Consider the following 16,280-nt stretch of genomic DNA (forward strand, 5'->3'; position numbering starts at 1 on the left):
CACCCTCTTCTGCTCTGCATTAACTCCAAAAATACCAGACAGTTCTGCATATTGTCAAAGCAAGAATATACAGTATTTGTAGCGTTGACATCTGGACCTTTCCTCGACTTTACAACGGTGCCTTTAGTGACCGTTCAAAATGACAACAGCCCTGAAAAAAGTGACTTACGACCAGTTTTCACACTTTACCGGTCAAAATTCAGACGCTCGGCAACCGGTTCGTATTTATGACGGCTGCCGTGTCCCCCGGGGTGGGGTGGAGTGACCCATGATTTCCCCTTTGCGACCTCTTGACAAGCAAAATCCGGTGTGTGTTTGTGTGTGGAAACCGGATTCACTTAACGACGGGGTTGCTAACTTCCTCTGAGCAGTTCAATTATCAACATGTCCCCTCCCTAAATTAGCCCTCGTAATCTCTCTCTTTCCCGGGCTTTACCCCCAACCCCCCTTCTGTTCTGTATTAACCCCATAATTACCAGACAATTCTGCATATTGTCAAACGTGAGAATATACAATATTTGCAGCGTTGACATCGGGTCTGTGTGGCACCCCACGGACGATGAAAGAGTGTCGACGTGGCTTGCCAGCAGCCGAATGAATTGTGTTTTGCTAGTGAAAACATCTTATTAAATTGAAACAAAACCTCCGACGAAGCAGACAACGCTGGAGTCGTGCCTAGAACGTCTCCGGGGACAACGGGAGCCGGTTGACACTTGCCCAAAGCAGCTCCAAGGCTCTTTTCTGCCCCTGCCTGAAAATATACACTACACAAACTTTTGAATTGATAGACAAGAATATTTGCAGCCCCGGGTTGAACTGGGCTGGGCTGTTTGCTTGCAGGAGTTGCCTTACCTCAAACTAGGTAACATTAGGGCGAGGAACCCCCCCCTCCCACCTCAGAGGACCCCAAGGACCCCACATAACTTTTAATATTGAGATGTGGCTTTTTGTTTGTTCGTTATTTGCATTTTGTATGTCTTAACTGCCCATCTCACACAGAGAGGGGCTCTAGTCAGTCATTTGTGCTGTCATTCAGCAATAGAACACACTCGGTGTCTTTGTTGGCTTCTTCACAAGACGATACCTGTGGCATTCAGCGCCTAGTTTCTTTAAAATGTAGCAGGGCTGATTTCACACCAGGGGTGCCTGCAGGAAGGGGGTTAAGAAAGCGCCCAACCTTGAAGTCAAAGCGTTTTCTCATTTTATCTCATTCTCCCATTCGTTCTCTCGTTCTCTCTTATTCTCTCGTTCTCTCTGATATGCGGGTTCTGAGGTGTAGAGATGAGAGACAGGCAAAAGTTGTGTGCGGAAAACTGCCCTTCAAAGCCTGGGTGCCCCTCCTTTCTGCATCTATCTCCCCCCCCCACATCACCATGGTGACGTGACAGTACGCAGGTGTCAACAGGTTCCGACTAATGAAGCACTTCAAAGAACTTTCAGGCATGTTTCCTAAAATCTTTATTTTCAGAGCTACAGTTTTGCCGGTCACCATGATAGACTGGTTGATGCCAGAATCTGAACTTCCTGTCGCTGGCATCAAGCTTTCCTTGCTCAACCCCTTCCTTCTCATGCAGTCACAGGTCACATTATCCAATTAGTGAGAAGGTCAAACATTTACTTCCTCTTTCTTTCCCGGGCTTCCCCCCCCCCCCCGCTCAGTCTAAGCTAAGTATTAACCCAATAAATGCCAGACAGTTTTTCATATTGTCAAAGCAAGAATATACAGTATTTGCAGCATTGACAGCAGGTCTGTGTGACCTTGCCAGTTTGATAAGGCTAGCCGGTGAACAACAAGTTTCCCTGTTTATGGCCTCTAGCTTTTTACTCTTGAGGATTGGTAAAGGATTTTAGCCAATGAAATGCTGTTGCCATGCTGTATCTTTTGCTATTTGCAAACCTCTATATAAACAATAAAAGGCTGCGTAAAGGTGGCCATTTCTTTGCACCCTTCAAAACAAAAAGGAGTGATTACTACAGTGAGGTTTTGCTTGATAAAAAAAATACAGGAAACCAGAAGTTGCCCTCAATAGTTACGTGTTTATTCAGCTGAGCAAAGACGGGCTCAGAGAGAAACGCCCCAAATATCGAAAAAGCCTTAATTTTTATACCTACTTTGATTACATAAGCAATTCACCCAGCAAAGCTGACCCACATAAGATAGAGATTTCACCCTTTAAGGCTGGCACACTGTAGATAAGAAGGGAGAAAGCAGAAGTAGCTAAAAATGTTCCCCTTTTGGGTGGTTTGGGTGTTTCCCCAAGGCTCCATCTGTTCTCGGGTGGGTTAGGTTATGGGGTGTTTCCTTCGCTGTCCTTCCATGACCTTGCAATCGTGGGTCTGAAAGTGGCCAGAGAGAGGGGGGCCATCTGCACGTATTCACTGTCCCCTAAGTCCGGGTCAACATCTCGTCTCTCGTTCTCTCTCTCTCTCTCGTTCTCTTGTTCTCTCTTATTCTCTCGTTCTCTCTTCTCTCGTTCTGTTCTCTCATTCACATTTTCGTTTTCTCTCTTAATATGTGTCACGTTCTCGCCGCCATCTTGGCTTTTTCTGAGGCCCTTATGGACACCCCTGGTCCCTGATTGTGTTTGGCAGATAATCCTCAAACTGACCCAACAGTTATCTGTCGTTAGCTTGTGGCCGGAAGATCCTCAGCTGTGCTGAAACGTTAGGAAATATTTCAGCTCAGAACCTTTCGGAAAATCAACCTCAAATCCCATCTAGCATCCCCCCCCCCCCGGTTCATGAAAAGGAGGCCTGTAGGTGGGTTTTTTTTTTTCCAAAATTTTATTTATAATACAATTAAAAAAAACATTGGATATAACGTGACATTCCAGTGTACTTATTCTTATCGAATTATTCCACATTTTACAATCGGTTTTTCATCTCTAAATATACATCTAAATTTTATATACAATGCTTATTCTAAAATTCCATATATTTCTATCTTAACACTAGCCTATAATCCCAACCGTCCTCAAATCCTTCCAGTGGTAAAATTTATCCCAGGTTTTGAAATAAACTGACCTGCATTTGTCTTTCAATACCCTTGTGAGCCTGTCCATTCCTGCACATTGTCGTATTTTACATAGCGTCTCTTCCTCTGGGGGAATTTCTTTGCTCTTCCATTTTGGCGCGAACGCCAGCCTAGCTGCAATCAAGACATGTAACAGCAAATAGATTGTTCCCTTATTGTATTTCAAAAGGAGGCCTGTAGTTAAGCAGGCAAAACGCTGAGCTTTTCAGCCATTGGAAAGTCTATTCTATATTCTTCTGGTCTATTCTATATTCTTTTCATTTTTTTCCGAAGAGACTTCGTTTCTTAGAGATGCTAATCAAGAGTTCCTGCAGATGGAAAAAGTGTTTTCGGTTTAAGCCTGTGTGTGTTGTGTTTGTGTGTGTGTGTTACTTCAGAGCAAGCTGGGTGGGCATCCCTTGTGTCTGTTGTGATGGGATGAACTAAAACACCCAGACTGACTAGATCGGAGTCAACCAGCCTTTTTTCCTCCCCTGTTCTGTTCTGTGACGGAGCTGTTTGTTCCCCAAAATGAGAAACGAGGCATTTGACTCTCCGTTGTCCATCCCTCTTGCAGATGGCCTTGGAGGGATCGGCATGGGATTGGGGCCGGGCGGATTACCCATTGATGCCAACCACCTGAACAAAGGCCTGGGCATGGGCAACCTTGGCCCTGGAGGTGAGTCTTTTATCTGCTGCTTCACATTTGGGGGTCCTTGATATTTTTTTTCTCTCTCTCTCTTTCCTCAATTGTGGATTTTCTTCCCTTCAGCTCTTCTCTTTTGCCTTCCTGACCTGTTGGGGAGTTTCCCAGGTGCCCCCTTTTCTTTTGGGGGCAGCTTTCTCCAAGGACAACCCCAGGTGGTGGGCCGTTTTACGGAAGCCAGTTTGAGGCACTTTGCTCCCCACAGACACAGGCCCGAAATCAGAAATCGCACTAGCGCCTTAGACTTGTATACCGCTTCACAGCGCTTTCACGTCCCTCTCTAAGCGGTTCACAGAGTCAGCCTATTTGCCCCCAACAGCCTGGCTCCTCCTTTTACCGACCTCGGAAGAACGGAAGGCTGAGTCGACCTTGAGCCGGTGAGAGGATCGAACTGCTGGCAGTGGGCAGAGTCAGCCTGCACTGCTGCATTCTAACCACAGCGCCACCAGGTCTCTTACAAGAGGAAGGAAGGAAAGAAGAGAAAGAAAAGGACAAAAAAAGGGAGGGAGGGAGGGAGGGAGGAGAGGAAAGAAGAGGGTGAGGAAAAGAGAAGAGAAATAAGAGATGGAGCAGGAGGGAAAGACAACAATGGAGAAGAAGGAAGGCGAGGATAGAGAGAAGGAAAGAAAAGAAAGGTAGAAAGAAAACGCGAAGGAGGGAGAGAATACCAATAGCACTTAGATTTATATACCGCTTCACAACGCTTTTACAGCCCCCGCTAAGCAGTTTACAGCCTATTTGCTCTCAGCAATCTGGTTCCTCGTTTTACTGACCTCGGAAGGACGGAAGGCTGAGCTGGTCAGGATCGAACTCCTGACAGTGGGCAGAATGAGCCTGCCATGCTGCACTTTAACCACCGTGCCCCCACGCAGGATTGCTGCTTTAGATCTCTTCTCATCTTCCCTGCTGGGGAGGGTGAAAGGGATTTGGGGTGTGCATTCACACACACCCTTTTTGTTTTGTTTTGTTTTAATTTTTAGGGATGGGGATCGAAGGCTTGGGCTTCGGAATGAATAAAATGGGAGGTAAGTCCCTCGGCCGCCGAGGCTCTTGATGACGAGCGAAGGTTCGTCCAGAATCTTCCACGAGAACTGACCGCTAAATTGGAAAGCCCCAGGCTCCTGCATGGTGCCCGCCCCATAAAACAGCCGTGGGCGCATTCGCTGCTCAGGCAGGGCCTTTGGGTTCTGCGTTCACAGCCCCGGGGAGGGTCAGCGCCGCGCGGATCGCCTGTGCCTCCCACCAGTCTGGCCCCAGAGACGGCCAGGAAGCTATTCGGCCTCGGGTTCTTCTCCGGCCCCTCAGGCTGGCCAAGAGGAGCAAAAGGCACGGCCCACTGGGTGACTAATTAATAAGTGCAAGAAACGGGGCCGTATCCATTCTCCCCCACTTCGCCGCGAATCGCCCTTGGCGGCCCCTCCCCGAAACCGGGAGCTGAACGGCGACGCTTCCGTTTCAGGCATGGAGGGTCCTTTCAGTGGAATGGAGAGCCTGGGCCGTTTTCCTTCCGGGATGAACCTCGGCCGGATGAGTGGTAAGAGCCTGCAGCCTTAACGCCTCGCTTGCCGTGTCTCCTCTGGCCACTGTGCGCAGCCATCCCCAGCGGGACCCCCCGTGCGTGTCCCCGCTGTTGGGATCGACCTGACGGACTAGATCCAGGGGTAGGCAAGCTTGGCTCTTTTATGACTCGTGGACTTCAACTCCCAGAATTCCTGAGCCAGCTATGCTATAGCTGGCTCAGGAATTCTGGGAGTTGAAGTCCACGAGTCATAAAAGAGCCAAGCTTGCCTACCCCTGCATGACTAGATAATGCTGTCTGAATGCTTTTTATCCTGCTGTCGGCTTTTCTTGTAAAGAAGGAATTGCTGATTTCTCCTAAGCAAACATGGAGCTCCCAGCTGCATTTCAGCCATCCCTTCAGTTCTGTGGCGAACAGCCAATGAGTGTAGACTTACAGTCACTTAGCGACTGACATGTTTCCACGATCTACCTCGGGGGGGCGGGGGTACTTGCAACCTGGATTTAAAGCTGTGGCAGTCAAACACACCCACACCCCATTCCCCACAGTCGTGACTGCGCTGCGCGTGCTCTGCAACCGGGCCCACGTCGGCGGCTGTTTGCAGCGTCCTGCGTTCGCGTGATTCTGGTTTTTACAATGGTATTGACCCCCCCAAAACCTGGTATTTCTGTTTTTTTTGGGGGGTGGGTGGGAAAAGAAATCGGCCCGTGGCAAACTGTTTGGTTTGTTTAAGGACCGTGTTGTTCACTTAGCCACCGCTGCCCCCCAAAAAATGCCATTTACAAACTGTCACAATTTTTTTTATATATTGAAAATTTTTATTTTTTAACATACAAACATTATAAAAATACAATAAAATTTAAAAGTAAAATAAATGCATAAGCAACCATTGTCTATACTACCTTTACCCCCCCCCCCCTTACCATCCCTCCCACCCCCAACGCCCCTCCCTTCACTTCCCAGAGCAGAATACAGGGTTAATAATAACAAAATTTATAATAATAAAAAAAGAAAAGAAAAGAAAAGAAAAAAAAATATCATAATTAACCTTTAACTCCATAACCTATAAAACAATTCTCTGTAATATTTAATATTCATTCATAAAATAAATGAAACTTTTTAATTCCATACTTTTTCTGAATATAATCTATCCATCTTCATACAATAACATATCTTTCTTGTGTATGATCCTTTAAATAAGCAGAAATTTTTGCCATTTCTGCAAAACTAGATACTTTAAATATCCATTCTTCTAAAGTAGGCAAAGAATCTTTCTTCCAGTATAAACCTCAAACTGTCACAAATTAATAACCGTGATGGGTGCGATCCGTTACGCTCATAACTCCAGGACAGCCCCTCTGCTGTTTGGCTGCAAGGATTCCTTAGGGGCCTCTATTTTTTTTGGGGGGGTGAGCAAAAACCCAAGGCGGGATGCTGGTGTGACCCAGCTTCTTTGTGTGTGTGTCCCTGGACAAACGTGCTGCTCAAGGGTTAAATAGGTGGGTGGGATTGCCCACCTCTAAATGTGGGCGAGTTTATTTATGAGACTTATATACTGCTTTAAGTGCGAGCACTCTCTAAGCGGTGTATACCAGTAAGCAATGTATATATATATATATATATATTTACATTGCCCCCAACAATCTGGGCCCAGCTGCACCCAATGTGGTCGCCAGGGAGGATGCTGAGATTTCTTCTCTGTCTTCCAGAGATGGACCGAGCCATCGGAGGGGGATTCGAAAGAGACTTCCCGAGAAACGAAATGGGGATGGCCCGTAGTTTTGGAGACACTCTGGACAGAGGCATAGGTAGGTCGTCCGGACTCCGCCTGTACAGGGAGTGCATTATGAGTGCGGGAAGGGTCTGATCTGAGTGTCAAACGCGGGGCTGTTCCCTGGAACCTTCCCAAGTGGGGAGGAATGGCAGGTTTCTAAGAAGGAGTGGAGGGAGGGAGGGAAGGAGGGAAGGAGAGAGAGAAAGATGGGAGGAAGGGAGGGAGGGGAGATGGGAGGGAAGGAAGGGGAGAGATGGGAGGGAAGGAAGGAAGGGGAGAGAGATGGGAGGAAGAGAGGGAAGAAAGGAAGGGGAGAGAGATGGGAGGGAAGGAAGGGGGGAGAGAGAAAGATGGGAGGAAGGGAGGGAAGGAAGGAAGGGGAGAGATGGGAGGAAGAGAGGAGGGAAGGAAGGGGAGAGAGAAAGATGGGAGGGAGGGAAGGAGAGATGGGAGGGAAGGAAGGAAGGGGAGAGAGATGGGAGGAAGAGAGGAGGAAGGGAGAGAGATGGGAGAGAAGGAAGGGAGAGCGATGGGAGGAAGGGAGAAGGGAAGGAGGGAGATGGAAGGGAGGGAAGAAAGGGAAGGAGAGATAGAGAAGGAAGGAGAGATGGGAGGGAAGGAAGGAAGGGGAGAGAGATGGGAGGAAGAGAGGGAGGGAGAGAGATGGGAGAGAAGGAAGGGAGAGCGATGGGAGGAAGGAAGGAGGGAAGGAGGGAGATGGAAGGGAGGGAAGAAAGGGAAGGAGAGATAGAGAAGGGGAGAGAGATGGAGGGAAGGAGAGAGATGGGAAGGAAGGAAGCGGGGAGAGATGGGAGGGAGGGAAGGAAAAAGGAAGGAGAGAGACTACCTTGACAGGAGTCCTCGTCTTACAACCAAAAATTGAGCCCAAAGTTTTCTGTTACAAAGCAAATCGTTTCTTACATGAGTCTTGGCCCCCCCCCATTTTACGACCTTTCTTGCCCCAGGGATTAAAACTGAATCCCTGCGGTCGTTAAGTGAGTAACACGGTTGTTAACCGAATCAGGCTTCTCCCATTTTGACTTGGCTTGTCGGAAGGTCGCCAAAGGGGATCGCATGACACACACACACACACACACACACACACACACACACACACAATCACCCAGGGACACTGCAACTGTCGTAAATGTGAGTCGGTTGCTAAGTGTCGGGAATTCTGATCACGTGACTGCGGGGACGGTCCAGCCGTCGTAAGTATGAAAAATGGCTGTGAGTCACTTTTTTTTTTTCAGCGTCGTAACTTCAGGTAGGTCACTAAAGAAACCGTACAGACGACAAGTTACAACTGGAAAAAGGGCCTTTTGCAACATCCTCCTGGTCACGCGATCAGCATTCAAACGCTTGGCAACCGACTCGTATTTATGACGGTTGCGGTGTCCTGAGTGTGTGTGTGTGTGTGTGTGTGTGTGTGTGTGTGTGTGTGTGTCACGTGACCCCCTTTTTGCATCCTCCTGACCAGCAAAGTCCAGATTTCACTTGACAACCGGGGAACCGGCTAAACAGCTGCAGTGATTTTACGGAACGGCTGCCGCCAGAAACGTCGTAAAATGGGGCCAAGCTCACTTCAGAAATGTCTCGCTTGGCGACCGTTTTGGGTCAGCGGACGATTGCCTGCAAAATGGGGGCTCCCTCCGTGGGAGAGACCGTGGCTTTGCCAGCCCGCTCGGTTTCTGGCAAGGCTGGGAGACCCCCGTCAGCCCCCCGCAGGCGAAAGGCGGCCTATCCTGAGGGGCGGCGGGGGGGGGGGGCGAGCTGAGGGTCCCAGTCCCAGGATTGAGACCCGCCTTTCCCTCTTCCTTCCTCCAGGGGGTGGCGGGGGCGGCGCCTCGATCCCGGCCATTGACCGCATGGCCCCCGGACTGGACCGCATGGCCCCCAGCATCGACAGGCTGCCCACCGGCCTCGGCCACGGGATCGACCGCGTGGGCTCCGAGATGGACCGGATGGGCCTGGTGCTGGACCGCATGGGCTCCGGCGTCGACCGCCTGGGCTCGGGCATCGACCGCATGGCCCCCCTGGGGCTAGATCACCTGGCCTCCAGCCTCGACCGGATGGGCCCCGGCATGGAGCGGATGGGGGCCGGCCTGGGCTTCGGCCTGGACCGCATGGGCTCCACCCTCGACCGGGTGAGCAGCGCCATGGACCGCATGGGCAGCGGGGTCGACCGGATGGGGCTGGGCCTGGACCGCATGGTCCCGGCGGGGATGGGCCCCGTGATGGAGAGGATGCCGGCCGGGCTGGACCGCCTGGGAGCGGCCCCCATGGACCGGATGGGGCTGGACCGCTTGGCGGCCCCCAGCATGGACCGCATGGGGCTGGACCGCATCGGGGCGGCGGCCAGCAGCATGGACCGGATGGGGCCAGCCCTGAGCCAGGGCATGGGCGCCGGATTAGACCGCATCGGGCTGCCCATGGGGAGCAGCTTCGAGAGAAGCATGGACATGGAGCGCGGGAACTTTGCTGCCGGAAACTTCAGCGGCGCCCTGGGCACCGGAGGACCCGTCGCGGCCGCTGCCGCGGCCGCCGCCGGAGTAGCCAGGAAAGCCTGCCAGATTTTTGTGAGAAACGTGAGTTGCATCTCTTGTGTGTTTGTGAGCCTGTGTGCGGATCCCGTGAAAATTGCCCCCTCTTTCCCTCCGAATGTCCCCGTTTTCTTCCATCCCGACCCCAAAACACGTTACGTCAGCGGTTCTCAACCTGTCGGTGGGGACCCCATTTGGGGTCGAAGGACCATTTCACGGGGGTCGCCAAACAACGCAGTCCGCCATTTTTCCCCCCCTTTCCTTGGCTGTGCTACTCCCTTTTATTCTATTGGCTTTTGAAAGCCAATAGAAGAGACTCTCTTGAATAGAGTCTAATTCTATTGGCTTTCCAAAGCCAATAGGAATGGTCCAGGCTGTCTCTGCCCTGCTGAGCCCGCCAAAAGTCCCCTTCTGCAAACGGGGCTGCACCAGTTGAGCAGTCCTCGACTTACGACCGGTTGAGTAGTCCTCAACTTACGACCGGTTGAGTAGTCCTCGACTTAACGACCGGTTGGGGGTCGCGGCATTAAAAAGGTTGAGAACCCCTGCGTTACGTGGTCAAGCTGGGGATGCTCTCCAGTGGGAAATAGCGGACCACTGGCCAAAGGGGGGAGCAATCCGGTGGGATTTGGGGCCCAGTTGAGGCTTGCTTTCCTACCTGCCCGGACGACAGGTGGGGTGACGCTTGTGTTGCCTCTTCTCTTCCTTCTCCCCAGCTTCCTTTTGACTTTACGTGGAAAATGCTGAAGGACAAGTTCAACGAATGTGGTAAGTCGCCCGCGTAGCCTTGATTAGAGAGTTCGGGGGGGGCTGTTTGTAACCTACTCAGCGGGGGAATTGCAGGCCTTGTTAGGAAGGCAGGAAGGGCTGTGGGGGCCGCCCCTCTCCGCACTTAAGCCCCTGCTGCAAGTGTTTTTTGACTCACACACACCCCCAGTTGGGATGAGGGCTGCTTCCTTCTCCCTGATTTGAACCGAAACGTGTTCAGCCAGGAGTGGAATAGGTGGGGGGAAGACAAAGGGGGGGGGGTGGGTCTTCCATTGAAAGCTGGTGTTGATAGGACGTTGCTGAGCTGCTTCAAAACGAGGGGGGGGGCAAATTGAATAAATAAAAATAAATGCTAATAAAGGAGAATACTGGTAGCTCAGAGCTGAAATGAGAGGGCCTTGGTGCTCTCTGAGCTTGCTTGTTTTCTTGCAGACGTTTCATGATGATGTTTGGGTCGTGAAGGGGGATCCCCATAGTCGTCGTCCTCCTTCTTTTCCTCCTCTTCCTCCTCTTCCTCTTTCTCCTCCTCCTCCTCCCTCTCCTAGCACTGATAATGTTGCCCAGTTTATGTCGTGAAGGGGGACCCCATAGTCCTCCTCCTCTTCTTCCTCCTTCTCTTCTCCTCTTCCTCCTTCTTCCTCCTCCTCTTCCTCCTTCTCTTCCTCCTCCTCCTCTTCCTCCTTCCTCCTCTTCTTCCTCCTTCTCTTCCTCCTCCTCCTCCTCCTCCTCCTCCTCCTCCTCCTCCCTCTCCTAGCACTGATGATGTTACCCAGTTTGGGTCATGAAGGGGGACCCCATAGTCCTCCTCCTCTTCTTCCTCCTCCTCTTCTTCCTCCTTCTCTTCCTCCTCCTCCTCCTCCTCTTTTTCCCTTCCCCCTTTCCCAGCATTAGAGCCGGCACCAGCCTAACCTCTCCAGAGTGGGATAATCTGAGCCTGGTCTTTTGTGCCTGGAGGGAGGAATTGACCGTCGGATGATCCATCGGTTTCTGCTGCGGCCTATTCTCGGGTTCTTCTCCAGCGCCAAACTCCAAAGACATCGGTCTTCCTTCCCTCGCTTCCATAGAGCGTCTCGGGGAACGTCCCGGCCTGCGCGATTCTGATCTTTCGAGGCGGGAGAGGCATCCTGGCCTCTTGAGTCCTTTTTTTTCCCCAAGACTCTCCTGGCTGCTCTGCTTGAGTGCTAGTCAGCGGGTGCATTTTTTCAGAGGTGGTGAGGGCCCCATCAGCGGAGGGTTTCGAGAAGAGATTGGACAGCCGTCCGTCTGCAGTGGTACAGGGTCTCTTGCTTGAGCAGGGGGTTGGACTAGATGACCTCCAAGGTCCCTTCCAACTCTGAATAGTTTTTTTCACTATTGATCCCCAGTATAATAATAATAATAATAATAATAATAATAATAATAATAATAATAATGCCAAATCCAGTCTGAACATCTGGCTGACTGTGCGATGATCGATAATAATAATAATAATAATAATAATAATAATAATAATAATAATAATAATAAAAAAGTTGGAAGGGACCTTGGAGGTCATCAAGTCCAACCCCCTGCTCAGGCAGGAAACCCTACACCATTTCGGACAAATGGCTGTCCAGTCTTTTCTTAAAAACTTCCAGTGTTGGAGCATTCACCACTTCTGGAGGCAGGTGGTTCCCCTGGTTAATTGTTCTCACTGTCAGGAAGTTTCTCCTTAGTTCCAGGTTGCTTTTCTCCTTGATTAGTTTCCACCTGTTGCTTCTTGTCCTGCCTTCAGGCGCTTTGGAGAATAGCTTGACTCCCTCTTCTTTGGGGCAGCCCCTGAGATGTTGGAACCCTGCTATCCTGTCCCCCCTCGTCCTTCTCTTCGTTAAACTAGACATCCCCAATTCCAGCAGCCGTTCCTTATATGTTTTAGCCTCCAGTCCCCTGATCCTCTTTGTTGCTCTTCTCTGTACTCTTTCTAGAGTCTCAGCATCTTTTTTCCATCGTGGTGACCAAAACTGGATGCAGGATTCCAAGTGTGGCCTTACCAAGGCCTTGTAGAGTGGTATTAACACTTCACGTGGTCTTGATTCTATCCCTCTGTTAATGCAGCCCAGCACTGTGTTGGCCTTTTTGGCAGCTGCAGCACAGGGTTCTTCTATTTCTCAGGGTTGAAATGAAGGCTCCTTGGTGCTGTCTGAGTTCGGTGGTTTTCTTGCAGACATTTTATGACCGAACTACCTAATGTCATCAGGGTCGCTGCTCGGCCTTTGTCTGCTGGGAAGACGATGGTGATCTGGCCCTTTTATGGCAAAGTTCCCCAACCGTTCCTGGCTTTGTGGACCGGCCAACTGGGGGGGGGGGGCGAAGGGGATGCTTCCGTGCGAGCACACAGGCTTGCCTGCTGCTCACGCGAGGGAGGGGGGTGCGCACGCTCACCCGCCCGCCCCTTCCACGGCCCGGTTCCAAAGGGCTCAAAGCCCTGGAGGTTGGGGACCCCGCTTTTATCGGTCTGCTTTGTCTTCCATTGTGAGTTGATTCTGATCTTCTGCTCTGTGGAATGACTAGCGCCGATGGTGTTGCCTAGTTGGGGTCAGGAAATGTCTGCAAGAAAACCCTTCAAGTCCAGAGACAGCACCTGGGACCCCACAGTCTTTCTCCTCCTCCTCTTCCTCCTCCTCTTCCTCCTTCTCCTCCTCCTCTCTGCAACCTCCCCCCCCTTCTAGAATTGCTGATGTCCCTCGCCTGGGGAATGAAACATCTGCAAGAAAACCGCCCAACTCAGGGAACACCAAGAACTCCACAGCTGTCCTCTTTCTCCCACTTTTCTCTCCCATCCTTCTTCCTCCCATCTTCTCCTCCTCCTCCTCCTCTCTGCAAGCCCCCCCCCCATTTCTAGCATTGCTGATGTTTCTTGCTTGGGGAATGAAACATCTGCAAGAAAACCGCCCAGCTCAGGGAGCACCAAGGACCCCACAGCTGTCCTCCTCCTCCCATTTCTCTCTCCCATCCTTCTCTTCTTCCTCCCATCTTCTCCTCCTCCTCTCTGCAAGGCCACCCCCCCACTTCTAGCATTGCTGATGTCGCTCGCTTGGGGAGTGAAATGTCTGCCAGAAAAACAGCCGCGGTCAGGGAGGGTACCGAGGACCTACCAGCCTTTAAAGCAGTGGTTCTCAACCTTTTTAATGCCACAACCCCCCAACCGGTCGTAAGTCGAGGACTACCCAACCAGTTGTAAGTCAAGGACTTTCCCTTCCCGGGAGCGCCACGCATGCGTGGTGCCGCCCCCTGCGCCGGCCGAGACGTAGCTGGCAAGGGGCAGCTATGGCGCAGGCCGACCACCGGCTGGGCCACCAGGTGGCCCAGCCCAAGGGAGGTAAGGCACCCGCCGGGCCCCACGCGCGCCAGCAACCCTCCCTGCACCCGCCGGCCTCCCACCTCCCACCCCTGGCCCTCTTTGACTTACATTTTTAATAGTTGCTCAGCAGGGAGGGGTGGAAACTTCCAGACAGCTCTCCTTCGCTGCAGACAACTTGCAGCCCCGTTTGCAGAATGGGATTTTTGGTGGGCTCAGCAGGGCAGAGACAGCCTGGACAATTCCAATTGGCTTTGGAAAGCCAATAGAATTAGAGTCTATTCAAGAGAGTCTCTTCTATTGGCTTTCAAAAGCCAATAGAATAAAAGGGAGTAGCACAGCTAAGGAAAAGGGGGGGGGGGAAATGGCGGACTGCGTTGTTTGGTGACCTCCGTGAAATGGTCATTCGACCCCAAATGGGGTCCCGACCCACAGGTTGAGAGCCACTGCTTTAAAGCTTTACAAGCCCCCCAAAAATTTAACGTTCCAAGTGAAGCGCGAGCGGCAGGGCAAGGGATCCCTGACGGCGGGCCAACTCTCTCGTTGCAGGGCACGTGCTCTACGCCGACATCAAGATGGAGAACGGGAAGTCCAAAGGCTGCGGCGTGGTGCGCTTTGAGTCCCCCGAGGTGGCCGAGCGAGCCTGCCGCATGATGAACGGCATCCAGCTCCGCGGCCGAGAGATCGACGTCCGGATTGACCGAAATGCTTAAAAAATGTCCCGCCTTTTTAAAATGCCGAGGGGGAAGTGGGGTGGGATGGGAAAGCGGGAGTCTGGATTTGTAATTCTTTCTCGTTTATGGTTTCTTTTTTTTAAAAAAAACAAAATCTGCCTGGATATAATAACTGGCGAGAAAAGCTTTGCTGCTTTCTGGAGTCATTTTAATTCTTCCCTTTTTAAAAAAAAACAAAAAAAAACCACGGGGATGGCTTTTTTCCATTTTTTTGTTTTTTAATCTTTACCTCTCTCTCTTTCTCTCTCTCTTTTCGGTAGCAGTTTTTAAACTGCTGAACCCGGCAGAATTCTGGTTCTTTTGTAGCCGTGCCACCTGGTTGCATTGCAAAGGGGGAAAAAAAAAATGTTTGCCTTGTGTCTGGAGTGAAGTCCTTTTTCCAGGAACTGGTGGCTTCCACTTCTTTGCCTGTTCCTGACTGGTGAAAGAACCTTGTGGAAAGTTTTTGGTTTTTTTTGAGGGGTGGGGAGGGGATGGGGGAGAGAAAGCTAGTCCCGATCATTTGTGTTACCTACCCTCCTTTGGAAAATAGCTTGTTTGGAACCTTTTGTCGACGGAAGCCTTTGGAAATGTGGGCGACTAGCACGCGAATCCGACCAAAACTGTCCTGTACGAGATCTTGTCAACATTAAAGATGTTTTTCCTTGTGACTTAACGTTACCTCGCTCCTCCGGTCCTTTGTTTGCGGGATGGTGGGTGGCCGTTTATACTTCTTTATTTATGACATTTGTACGCCTCCCGTCGCGCCGGTGAGGCCACTCTGGGCGGCTTTGCCAGCCGTTAAGATCGAAGGTAGAAATGATTTGAAAAGTGTGCCTCGGCACAGGACCCTGGGATGACAACGGCCCTTCTGAAAAGTCTCTGGCTTGCAGCTTAGCAAACGATGACCAGGGCAGTCCTCGACTTAACGACCACAATTGAACCCAAAACTTCTGTTGCTAAGCGGGACATTTGTTAAGCTTGAGTTTTGCCCCCGTCTTACAAGCTTCCTTGGCCACCGCTGTTAAACGAATCGCTGCAATCGTTAAGTGAGCAACAGGGTTGTTAAAAGGGAATCCAGCTTCCCTTTGCTTGTCAGAAGATCGCAAAAGTGGATCACGTGACTGCAGCTGTCTGAATTTGAATCAGGTGACACACACACACACACACACACACCCCGGGATCCTGCAAGGAGCATAAGTGAAAAGCTGCAATTAGTCCCCTTTTTTCTGCGTTGAAAAATGTGACTTCTTTAGTACCTTTGAACAGTCGCTCAAGGAACCCCGTTGTAAGACGAGGACTGTCTGGATTTGGGGTTTTTTCCCCGCCTGGACACAGAACCAGAAACCGACCCGTCTGTTCTGTGTGGGCAGCTGTGACTCCGTTCCCAGAAAGGCTGAGAATTCGGAAGCCCAGGAGCCCCACTGCTTCCTCCTTCCCTTCCCTCCCATTGCCATCTCCTTCCTTCCTTCTTTCCTCTGCCTATCTTCCTCCCTCCCTCCATTCTCCTTCATGCCTGCCTGCCCTCCTTCTCACTCCTATCTTCTTCCCCTTCCTCATTCCCAGCTTCCTTTTCATTCCCATGTCCATCCTCCTCATTCCCATCGCCTTCCTTTCTTCCTCATTCCCATCTTCTTCCTTCTTCCCTTTTCTCATTTCCTTCTCATTCCCATCACCTTATTCCCATCTTCCTTCCTTCCTATTTCCATCTTCCTTCTTCTCATTCCATCTCTTTATTCCCATCTTCCTCCCTCCCTTCCCATTTCCATCTTCTCATTCCCATCACATTCCCATCTTCCTTCCTATTTCCATCTTCCTTCCTATTTCCATCTTCCTTCTTCTCATTCCATCTCCTTATTCCCATCTTCCTCCCTCCCTTCCTTCCTTCCTTCCCATTTCCATCTTCCTTTCCTTCTCATTCCGATCTT

The 16,280-nt window shown here is 50.9% G+C and overlaps 1 protein-coding gene across 2 annotated transcripts in view; it reads left to right on the forward strand.

The window, feature by feature from the left end:
- The window catches only part of HNRNPM (heterogeneous nuclear ribonucleoprotein M), a 29,695-nt gene extending 14,662 nt beyond the window's left edge, over positions 1 to 15,033 (forward strand). For both annotated transcript variants that reach the window (XM_039324558.1, XM_039324559.1), the window contains 7 exons: positions 3,591 to 3,692; positions 4,700 to 4,744; positions 5,179 to 5,253; positions 6,948 to 7,046; positions 8,840 to 9,600; positions 10,272 to 10,323; positions 14,189 to 15,033. In XM_039324558.1, the coding sequence (XP_039180492.1) occupies positions 3,591 to 3,692; positions 4,700 to 4,744; positions 5,179 to 5,253; positions 6,948 to 7,046; positions 8,840 to 9,600; positions 10,272 to 10,323; positions 14,189 to 14,352 (1,298 nt within the window). In that variant the 3' untranslated portion in view covers positions 14,353 to 15,033. The remainder of the gene's footprint in view (positions 1 to 3,590; positions 3,693 to 4,699; positions 4,745 to 5,178; positions 5,254 to 6,947; positions 7,047 to 8,839; positions 9,601 to 10,271; positions 10,324 to 14,188) is intronic.
- The last annotated feature ends 1,247 nt before the right edge of the window (positions 15,034 to 16,280 follow it).

Source organism: Crotalus tigris, unplaced genomic scaffold, assembly GCF_016545835.1.
Source record: "Crotalus tigris isolate CLP2741 ecotype Arizona unplaced genomic scaffold, ASM1654583v1 scf7180000024302.2721777, whole genome shotgun sequence".
Lineage (NCBI taxonomy): Eukaryota > Metazoa > Chordata > Lepidosauria > Squamata > Viperidae > Crotalus > Crotalus tigris.